Consider the following 11,736-nt stretch of genomic DNA (forward strand, 5'->3'; position numbering starts at 1 on the left):
GGTCATCTAAGTGAATCAGGACTCATTCACAACAAAAAAACTGGAAAAGTGCGAGTGCGAGTGGATTTTCCAAGAATGTCTTGAATTTGAAGCAAGCCTTTCAACGATGCACGTAAGTTAACATGTTTCAGACGCGTTGATCTGCACTAGATACATAACCTCTTTCTTGACGATACTAGACAACTAAAACCTGATAAAAAAATCAAATTCGGGCTGAACAAATCGATCGGAACACGAAATTAGACTCAATAATCATTGGTCACCAGGAGTTATGTTCAATTAAGAGTTGTCACAAGATTGACAAAAAAAAACATTTTATCACCATCAATTTCACCCGGCTGACAGAATAGATTTGTTTTCGGAGCTCTTGTTTAAAATCGCCCCCACCGTCCGTCTTCACCTGGTCACCACCTCGATCGTTTATCGTAGATGAATCAGCAACACAACTTGTTTACCCTTCGGTGTTCGGTTATCTTCTCCCGTTGCCGTGGCCGTCGTCTCGTTATTGCAATAAAGGTGTGTGCGTGTGTGCTCGACTGTGGCTGGGCACGTTGTCTGAGCCCGTTGGTTGATGATCTAAATTTTTACAATCTCTTCCTTCCTTCCTTTCAGTTGGGTCCCGGGTTCTTCCGGCCCATTGTGGGGCGGCTTCGGCTTTGATCTCGACCGTTCGAGACTCTCACTTTTCTTTCCACCGAGCCGAGCCGCGCCGCGCCGTTTAGAAATGGTTTGACTGCCCCAAAAGAGAACCCTTGGTTCGGGAAATTGAAAGATTGCAACAGTTGTTGCGTCTCATCATCGGTTTTCTTATCAGAGCAAACTTGAAGCTTTTAAGCCTTCACCGAACTGATAAATGATTGATCACGGGAGAAAAGAATGTGGCACGGGGCATGACGGCGGGAAGGGCTGATGAACGTCTCATTATCTTTACGTTAGAGCCCCGATTGATGATGATAATGCGCACTGCTCCGAACCGATGGACGGATGTCACTCTTTTTTCCTCTGTTAGGTTTGCCATTGATGGATGAGAGATTTGACAAACAGAAGTCGAAGTCGAAGTCGAATCAATCTAATATTCTTTTCTTTTTTTTTGCTTGCTTCTCCGACAGATCTCAACCAGCGATGGATCGTCGTCTATCGATGCACTCCGACTCGTCCCAGGAAGCGATGGATATAAGCTCCTCGAACCGCACCGGCAGCAGCAGCACCGATGCGAACAATTCTTCGTTCCTCAACAATAACAACAACAACAACAACATTTTACTGAATAAATCTGCGATCACCACGACGACTAGTGCCGACTCCGACAATGTCGACTCGGATGAGGATCAACGCCGTTCGGTCCATCTGTTCCAGGCCCGTCACAGTGCCCGAAGGGAAAACCTGCACCAGTTGATGGATAACATGTTGCGCCGGAAGTTTCACAGTTTGAACAACAACAACTACAGTGGGAAACATCCGGCGTCGGCTGGGAACACTTTGCTGCAGCAGCATCTGGCGGCGGCGGTCGTTGACAACAACCAGAATCATGACGAAAGGGAAACGAATGACGGAAAGAAGTATGTGTGTCCGATTTGTGACACGATTTCATCGACCAAACATGACTTCACGGAACACATCCGATCACACAACAACAGCAAATCGGCAACCGGCGGTGATAACGGAGAAGGTGGTCAGTTTGTGTGTAAAATCTGCTCGAAGGTTCTGTCGTCCGCATCGTCGCTGGATCGCCACGTGCTGGTGCACACCGGAGAGCGACCGTTCAACTGTAAGTACTGCAATCTGACGTTCACGACGAATGGCAATATGCATCGGCACATGCGAACCCACAAACAGTCGGAACGGGAAAGCTACGAAAGTGATGGTTCTACGGATAGTGGCGGAAGTAGCGGGGCAAGCAGTGGGATGTCCAACAATAACAACAATAGCTACAACAACAACTACGAAGGGGAAGGAAAGCGCAAGAATTCGGACGAAAATGTCCACTACAAGCGCAAGATTCGTACTATCAATAATAACATCCTGGACGGCAGTGTGACCGAAGGGGTTCAGAAGTTTTGCTGTCCGGTTTGTGTCCGGAATGACTTTTCCAGTATGATCAGTTTGGAAAGTCACATGGACCGGGAACATCCGCATATTCCGGCAAAGTGTCGTCACTGCGATATGGTGTTCAAAAGCTACAAAGCCCTGAATGCGCACCGGTGCGGAAACAACAACTACCAAAACATAACTCCGGGTTTCAAAGATTTGACGTTTGTTGATTTTTCAAGTGAAAAATTCCCACTGATAGCGAAGAGTGTTTGCGAGCAGAGCATCCGGACACCGGTGACCAGTCAGAAGTTCGAATGTACCAAGTGTTACCGAGCGTTTCCCTGTTCGAAAACGCTGGAGATGCATGTGCGGGAATGTGGCGCTTCGGATTACAGTTCCAGTGGAACGGAGAAACGCAAATGGAAAACGAGTGAGGCATCGTCGGAGGAGGACCTCAAACGAGATGATTTCTTTGCCAATCTGGACCTGCAGAATAAGTCTATGTCGACGAACATGTCATCGAATGTTTCCGAGGCACCCACCACTCCGTCATCGTTGGACAAATCGTTCTCCTCACCGATCATGTCCCGTGAGATAAAACAAGAGCCAAACTACTACCACCACAGTGGTGCCAACTATCCTCCGCAGCAGGACAACAAAGATCTCGCCGACATCCAGTCGATTATCAACGTCACCTCGTCCGGGGGATTCTTCCGCCAGTTGGATAAGGATCCGTACCCTCCGCTGCTGAAGGATGAAGAAGAAGCTCAGGATGCTTTCACTGCGGAGTTTCGTAAAATGAAACTTCGTGGTGAATTTCCCTGTCGGCTGTGTGCCGCCGTCTTTCCCAACCTACGGGCGTTGAAGGGTCACAACCGGATTCACGTATCCGCAGCCGGTCCGGGACCGTACCGGTGCAACATGTGCCCTTACATCATCAATGACAAGGCGACTCTGATTCGACATATGCGATCTCACAACGGAGATCGACCGTACGAGTGTGCCCTCTGCAATTATGCCTTCACAACGAAAGCGAACTGCGAACGCCACCTGCGGAATCGCCATGGCCGTGCGACCCGTGACGAAGTCAAACGGGCTATCATCTATCATCCCTCGGAGGATTCGTCCTGTGAGGATCCGTTGAAGAAGATGCAAATGTTCAATACGCCACCCGGGGACTTCGATCGGGACGTGGATGATCATCCGTCCGACCGGAGCACTCCGGTGTCGCACCTGAAGGAAATGCTGATGCCAATACCGATGAGTCTAGTCACTAAGATCGACAGCACACCGATGCCGATTACGCCGGCCAAAATTCAGGTGAAAAGTTTGGAAAAGCTTAACCAATTGACTCCGCCGCAGGAACAAGACTACGAAAAGGAAACACCGGACACTCCGGTTTCCCAACAGCCTTCGGAGCCGAGTCATCCGATCGATCTAAGCATGGATGTGTTGGATTTGAGCAAGAAACCGGAACCGATCATTCGCCGCGAAAACGATGCAGACTCGGATCATCCTCGTTCCGATGCCGAAGACGATGACGACGAACGTGGCGACGATGACGCGGAGGATGAAGACGAAGAGGAACAACAGGCCGCCAAAATCCCAAAACTGGATCTATCGTTGCTGGAGAAAAACCAACACCAACTTCAGCTGATGCAACAGAAACTCTTCAGCGAAGCGCTATCCAAAATGGATCCGGCCCATTACTTCCAACTAAGCCAACTGTACAGCCGGTTCGGTTTTCCGGCGGCCGCTGCCTTTCCCCTACATCCATTGTTCCTACAGAATCCTCTGCTGTGCGCTCCCGGTGCTCTCGGTGATCTGAAAAATTTCTTCCCCAAAGAATTTCCCCTGTTGCCACAGATGTCCGGCGGTAGTCTGATCGGAAATCCGTTCCACTCGCCATCGGAATCACCCAAGAGCAGTACGGAATCCACGGTCGGATCCGGACCAGCTCCGTTCGTCACCACAACACCTCTATCGGCTAAAAACTCCGGAGCTCAGCAATCGCCACAAAGTTTGCCAAATTCTCTACAACAGCAAAAAGTACTTTATCAGCATCATCAGCAACAGCAAATTCCCCCGCCACCACCACCTCCCCCGTCGTCCATGTCTGCGTCGATCCCGATGGGAAACGGTCCCGTCAAGATGGTTATCAAAAATGGCGTCCTGATGCCGAAGCAAAAACAACGCCGCTATCGCACCGAACGTCCGTTTGCCTGTGAGCATTGTTCCGCGCGTTTTACACTGCGTTCGAACATGGAACGTCACATCAAACAGCAACATCCACAATTTTGGTCCCAACGGCAACGTGGCGGTCATCACATGATGCGAGGTCGTGGACATTCATCTGCCGCAGCCGCTGCGGCGGTTGCTGCTGCTGCTGCAGCCTCTGCCGTGACTTCGAACCCCGGGTCGGCTTTGCATCAACATCATCATCCGCATCATCAGTCGATGGCGGCCGCTTTCGGTGGTATTTCCGATCAGGTCAAATATGCAATTCTGGCCCAACAGTCAGGCAAAGCCGCTGCCGGCCACCATCCGAACCACCGACCCGTGGTCGACGGTGGCAGCGAAATCGGAGGTACGGCCGGAATGAGTAGCATGCTTCAGAATATCATTGCTCAAGGGCAGAATCCTTTCGGAGCCGGAGCTCCGATGCACCACAACCAACACCACCACCACCAACATCAGGCACAGTCGAGGGCGGAACATTCAGCGGTAAAGGCGGGCAATGGCGAGCACCACCGAGCGGGAGACGACGAAGAAGATGAAGAGGAGGAAGAGGAAGAGGACGAACAGGAGCTTGTGATTGATGAGGAGCTAGAAATCGACGAAGGAGATCACCCGGAGGATCTGAGCAGCAAGGGAGGCAACGAGTCTGAACAGGAATTACCACGACCGGTTCAGGTTACCAGGAATGACAGTCCCGTGTTTCAGCATAAAATTTTGAAGCAAAAACTGGAGGAAACCAAAGAACAACGGCAGCAAGCAGCGAAAGCTGTGGCGGAGGGAATTCTCGAACAGGCGATCCGACAGCGGAAGGAAGTGGACAAGGAAAAGGAACAACCGAAAAGTAGTGCGGACGAGAGTGATTTGGTGTCGGTGTCCAAACTGGTCGACAACGCCACCAACGTGGCATTCGAGAACTATTTTAGGTAAATTTCGACTTCTTTTGTACGGTAGACTAGCGAAGATCGTTGGAATATTATTAATGAAAGGTTTCTTTTACAGCAGACCTGATGTTCCGTTGTCGCAGGATCAGAGCGACGAGGAAGGCCTGGTCGCATCGGGCTCGGCATCCGAAAGCAACAACTCCGGAACGGATGATCCGAATCCGTCGAATCATTTGCAGAAGAAGAAATCCGCCTACAGTTTGGCTCCCAATCGGGTCAGCTGTCCCTACTGTCAGCGTATGTTCCCGTGGTCCAGCTCGCTACGGCGTCATATCCTTACCCACACCGGTCAGAAACCGTTCAAATGTTCGCAGTGTACTCTCCTGTTCACCACCAAATCCAACTGTGACCGTCATCTGTTGCGGAAGCACGGAGACGTCGAATCGGCCATGTCCATTCCGGTGCCGATTGATGATCTGCTGGATCCCAAACCGGAACCCATTCCGGTGGCCGTTGCCGAAGCTATTGCCAAATCCAAAGGAACACCGCCATCATCTCGACCGGCCAGCCCAAAACCACAATCTGCTCAATCTGTCCGCCTGGAGGAGGACCACCAACCAGCAGCACCAGCAGTCAAGGCGTTAACGGTGGCGAAGGAGGAAGAGGAGGAGGAATTCGAACCGATCCCGTCACCGGAACCGGCCGCTAAAATCAAAGATGAACCATCCACGGACGATAACTCCACGATCCCGGCCGTCAATTCGGATCTTCCCTTCAAGTGCCACCTGTGCGACTGTTCTTTCGCCGACCGAGTGTCCTGTCTGGATCACATCAAGCAATCCCACGTGCACGAATTTGCCCTGCTCATGAACAAGGTCACCCTGGAAGCGGAAAGTGAAGCCCCGTCCGGTTCGCCGGATGACGACGAAAGCGGTAACAATGGCGAAGGCGGTCGGGGTGGAAAGTATCCCGACTACGCCAATCGGAAGGTAGGTCGCAGGTCAGTTTGGACGCCACCGTTCGTCACTGCCGGAAATCCTCTGGAGTTTTTACTGATTCGGTTTTTTTTTCATTTTTCTTTTCCATCACAGGTAATCTGCGCCTTCTGTTTGCGTCGCTTCTGGTCGACGGAAGATCTGAGGCGTCACATGCGCACCCACTCTGGCGAACGACCGTTCCAGTGTGACGTGTGCCGCCGTCGGTTCACCCTGAAGCACAGTATGCTGCGACACCAGCGCAAACACAAGTGCTCTCGGCTGAACGGAGGCGGAGGTGTCGCCGAAGCTGCTGGTAAAAATGGACATGTGGCCTCGTCGGACTTCAGCGATGACGAACCGGAGATGGCACCGACTCCGCCGCCTGCAGTACCACAGTCCCAGCAAAAACAACAGTTGCCACAGGCCATCACCCGTTCTTCCGCGAAGGGATTGCTGGGAGGCGGTGGTGGCAGTTCGGCCGATTTGATCGGCAATTTGCTCGGCATCAGCGACCAGGGTATCCTGAACCGAATGCTGCTCGGATCCGCTTCCGATGCGGCCCGGCTACTGGGCGTGGAAAAGTGAGGGCTCCGCCCCGGTTTATTACCATGAATCCAAAAGCAAACTCTAGTCATACTTTATCTTGAACGTATTTTTTTATCCAACCTACAAACTCACAAAAACAATTGAGTCAAGAAGCGATTTGGGTCCTCCTCTCCGCCCTTCCTACTTAAAGATTTAATCGACAGAAACAACGATTTTTTTAAAGAATGATTTCCAATCCACGAAACATTTGATCTTCGAATCGAATGCATTGTACATACTTAGATTTCCCGTGATTTTCGTTTAGACTGTAGACGTTTATGCATGCGTAATAAGGGGTTGCATGCAAGTTTTCAATGTCAAGCATCTCGCATTCAAATGGCTGGCTGACAGCTCGAATAGTAGGCATGGAATTTTCTTTCGCCAAACTGCAAAACGAAACGCCAATGAAAACCAAACAAAACATAAAACGCAATTTTTTTAAAACACCTAGATTTAATGAAAACAAAAAAAAATCGAAAATCAAAAGTACAGTAGCCTTGATAAGGGAGTGTAAATTGCGCCCGCCGCGGGATGAAACGGATAGATTTTTAGGATAGAAAACAATCACTGTAACATACGGTAGCAAAAGGGAAGCGAGGCCTTTTAATCCGTGACGACGGAAACCGAAGTGGCTTAAACCGAGTAGTAGCTGTTTTTTTTTGTTTGTTGTTTGGCTGGGTGTGTGACAACTTGTACTTTAAAATACACACACGCACGAACAGCATACATAGAAAAGAATAACATTCGTACGTAGAATCAAAATTTTCCCATGCTAAAAAAGAAACGCATTACATTCCTTTTTTTTCCATAAGGTTTTAGCCAATCACCAACTTTGTTTATCTGTTATCTTTTGTTTATCGTATGAACCTTAAAGTAAGGCCAATATTTAAAAGACTGTTGATTTCCTTTCGTATTAGGTGTACTGCTAACCACGAAATATTTCTAAGTAGCAAACCCGTATCAATTGATTGATTTGCTTTTCCTTATTGTGTAGAATTAAAATACAATATAACAGCTATGACAAACCGCTTATTTTAAAGTATGCACATACACCGTTTAAAAAAAAACAAGAAACAATTGTGAATGGCTGATTTTACTCTAAGCTAAGCAAAACAAGCTAAGATTGTATTGTATTTAAGTAGAGCCAAGTTTTAGTCCTGCTTTTTTTTTGGTTTGTTTATTTTAAATGCAATGTGTAAAGCAAAATGTGCCTCCTGTAAATGAAACTGACAGATTTTTATCAACCTACATTAGTGCCTAAGTAAGCTCGGAATCGCCAATCCGGCTAAGCCTGACGAAAACGATTCGATAAACTACTACTATTACTACTACTACAATTACTACTACTACTACTACAAACATTTCTGCTTAGCGTTTAAGGAAAATACTGATCCTCATTGCTCCCCACCTTCTTTTTGCCTCTTGAACAAGTGCGCCATCATCGATTAGTGATGTTAAATTTTACCTCCGTTTTCACTCTCTAGTTTTGCTGCTCTTTATTAGGATAAGTAGAATTTATATGTAGAATATTTATTTAGAAGAAAGAAAAAAAAATCGAGCACCATCAAGTTTAGGTTAGTGTTTTTCTGTTTGTTTTATTTTAATTTTATTGAAGCACCCTTCTTTTAGATTTTATCGACTGGGAGACTAGCGGAGAAAGAAAATACAGCAGATAACCAAAGTGTTAAAACAAAATTAAAGCAAAAGGGGTGCGTCTTCCGTCGCAGGAAGCGCATCTCACCATTTTTTTTTCATGTACGAAGAAAAAAAAGAAGAACCAGCAAAACAGCATAAAACCAATGTGCAATGTATAACGTTTAACGAAACATTTAAGAGAAAAGTAAAATCAAGCGGAAACGATAAAGCAGCTTGCTCCCAAAGACATATTAGCGAAAAACAAAAACCATTCGAATCATTGGTCGAATTGGACGCAATGAACACGAAGAATCGAACGGTCGGTCAGTAGGACACTTAAATTTAAACTTCAGGTGCCATCTGATGAGAACGTGGAGAACGAGACGCGAGGTCAAAGTCAAAGAAAGAAACATACAAAAAAAAAATAATAACACACCGCTCTACGGTTGCTCATTTTATTGAATCAAAAGTCTAGCCCCCGAAAACAAGGAAGGAACTAAGTGTTCCACCATAAACATAGCGAAATGACAGCAACTACAACAAACAAACTAGTACTACTTCTTCTACTACTACAACGTAAATGGGAATGACATTTGTAATTTGTGTAATGTAGCGCATATTTTAGCGTTAAGTCAGAGTTGCTGCACGTTTGAAAAACTCAACTATCTCGTACACTCCCCCCCCACACCCTCACCAATCTACATAGAGTAACAAAAAAAAAAGAAATCACATCAGAGTAAAACTTGTTAACAAACAAACGAAACTGACATTCTGATTCAGAAGTTACGGTCAGAGTGGTAGACTTTTGTGAATAGTTAGATTTATTTTGGATGGTAAACCAAACATTTACCTAAGGCTACTAAGAAGGTCACACAGCAGAAGAAAGTATGGAAGAGAAAAAAATTACATAAATTATTGCTATTACTATTATTATTGATAATATTATTATTGCTAATTTTATTTCAAAAGAAGAAAAAACAAACCCCCTACGACAAAGTGGAAGAAAGACAAAACTTAAGAAACCTTGAAAGCATAGTTACTTATATATTATATATATGAATAAACGAGATCAATGATTGAGATATATCAATAAACTTTTGAAAATAATGCCTGGCGATGGTTATGTGCCGTGATGGCCAATGGAAAGAAATTCCTTTCGACGATGAACGGCGTTCGAATCAAATATTGGATAACGAGTTGATTAAACTCCGAGTTGTGGTTGCGTTCCCATGAACCGATGTTCAGGTTTAGGCTGCCAGTTGTGTTCTCGTAAATTCCCATTGGTGCTTTCTTACGACGTTGTTGTTGTGTCTGCTAATTCTATCACTGTCGTTAACATTGAAGATCATTTAATTCCTCCCCCTTCTTGCAAATACGTTGTCTTCAAAGTCTCAAAAAGCGTGGTAGGTTTTATGATTCCTGTGAACTTTTTCAAAAGTGCAATTTGTATGTTGTATTCTTATTAGATTGCTAGTACACAAATATAAAATACGTGATCCTGTTTGCATTCATTGGTGAGTTCATATATTGTTGTTGCGTAATTTGTGTCGATGTGTTTCTTTTTTGCCTTTCTCATAGAGAAAGGTTATGCAATCGCTGTGAAAACCGACTGTACAACCGAGGCCCGGAGGGCCGTGTGTCATATACCATTCGACTCAGTACGTCGAGATCACAAAATATCTCGCTCTCGCTCTGTCTGTGTGTGTGTGTGTGTGTGTGTGTGTGTGTGTGTGTGTGTGTGTGTGTGTGTGTGTGTGTGTGTGTGTGTGTATGTGTGTGTTGTCAAATAATCTCACTAGGTTTTCTTGAAGATGGCTGAACCGATTTTGATGAACTTAGATTAAAATAAAAGGTCTTACGGTCCCATATGGAATTCCTAAATTTCATCCGGATCCGACTTCCGGTTCCGGAGTTATAGGGTAAAGTGTGTTCGAGTAATTTGAAGTTAATTGCAGAGTGTCCCACGAAAAATTTGGAATTAAAAAAATGCAATAATAAATAACCGGGTTGATAGATTGCAATGATTATACACATTTATTTGAAAGGTTGATTCATGAAATTTATTTATGAAAAATGTTTGGTTTCAACAGGACAGCGCTACGTGCCACACAGCCAACGAAACAATCGATGTTTTTAAAATCACTCATGGACTCTTGTGCTCAAACTTGCATACAATAATAATTCATGTATGCAAAATCATATGCAATGGTGTTTTTCACTTGTATGCATTATGGATTTAAAAACATTTGTGATTCAATTTTATGTGATTCAACTGAAACTGACCCAGAGTAGTTTCATCAAACAAACACTTTTCACTAAACTGTGTTGACTTCGCACTTAGCAACGGGGGTTTGAACAAACCTGATACAAAAACCAGATTCGAAACTAACTCGATTTTCAGTTCAACAACGTTGAAACTAGGTTCGAAACTGACTTCAAACGAACGGTTCGACAGCAGTTAGAGTGGAAACTGGATTAGATTTGGAAACACAAAAAGCATAGACCACAATCAATAAACTCACCAAAATCATCGGTTACATTGGTAGACCTTAAGGCTTTTTCCGAGGGGTTTTGGATGAGTCAGTGCTTCTACAGATCTTATCACAGTATGTCAATTTTCTGTAATTAGTCCTAAGAGTACATACCACACTCAATAGTCACACAAAATTGCTTCTTTAGGCATTCTTCACGGTACATTGCTTTGTTCATCGTTTTGGCAGTGATGAAACCTTGGCTTGCTCTATCAAATCCTGAACGCAATGTTAAATATTCAAATTTGAATTTTGATGAATTCTTGTATTTTTCAGGTAGCAAAGGGCAGACTAGCAATCAGCCTTCATAGGGTCTGTCGCTGACGATAGTCAGGCAGCCACTGACACAGTAGAGAAGACATCAAGTGTTTATAAATATACTCCCCTACCCATTGCTTGAGTGAAAAAATAGGTATAGAGCGAGAATACTAGTGTTTGTTGAAAGATGTTTGGATATAGAATACCGGTCGTGAGGCGGCTAGGATTTAAACCATGTTCGATGTACACTTACTAAACCCAGTCTTGTGGTAGAACCGTGCCTACTCAGGGCCTACAGCTCAGGGTAGCGGAAATGGTAAGCGCGTATGCACGTATTGCACAAGAACGCAGGTTCGAGCCCTGTTTCTGAGCGCTTATTTTTTTTTAGATCTTCTCTGCGAGTTTCTCATTCATTTGCCTTCTCCGATATATGTTTCCACTCAGTCTTTGCTAAACCTAAAAACAGTGGTTGATTCAACAATGCTCAAGATCAGCAAACACGCGCAAATGTTGAGAAGTTTTATGGATATAAATTCTAGAACAAGAACAAAAAAAGAGATTCGTTGATTTCTATTTTATTTTCGCATCAAACGTCGACAC

At 45.3% G+C, this 11,736-nt stretch overlaps 1 protein-coding gene across 6 annotated transcripts in view; it reads left to right on the plus strand.

Annotated features, from left to right (window-relative positions):
• The window catches only part of LOC131426002 (uncharacterized), a 52,121-nt gene extending 42,698 nt beyond the window's left edge, over nt 1-9,423 (plus strand). For 3 of the 6 annotated variants that reach the window (XM_058588382.1, XM_058588378.1, XM_058588380.1), the window contains exons 2-4: nt 1,110-5,192; nt 5,269-6,139; nt 6,242-9,423. In XM_058588382.1, the coding sequence (XP_058444365.1) occupies nt 1,123-5,192; nt 5,269-6,139; nt 6,242-6,712 (5,412 nt within the window). In that variant the 5' untranslated portion in view covers nt 1,110-1,122 and the 3' untranslated portion in view covers nt 6,713-9,423. Of the gene's footprint in view, nt 1-1,109; nt 5,193-5,255; nt 6,151-6,241 lie in introns of those variants that run through there. The other 3 variants (XM_058588379.1, XM_058588381.1, XM_058588383.1) reach the window with 3 other exon arrangements.
• The last annotated feature ends 2,313 nt before the right edge of the window (nt 9,424-11,736 follow it).

Source organism: Malaya genurostris, chromosome 1, assembly GCF_030247185.1.
Source record: "Malaya genurostris strain Urasoe2022 chromosome 1, Malgen_1.1, whole genome shotgun sequence".
NCBI lineage: Eukaryota > Metazoa > Arthropoda > Insecta > Diptera > Culicidae > Malaya > Malaya genurostris.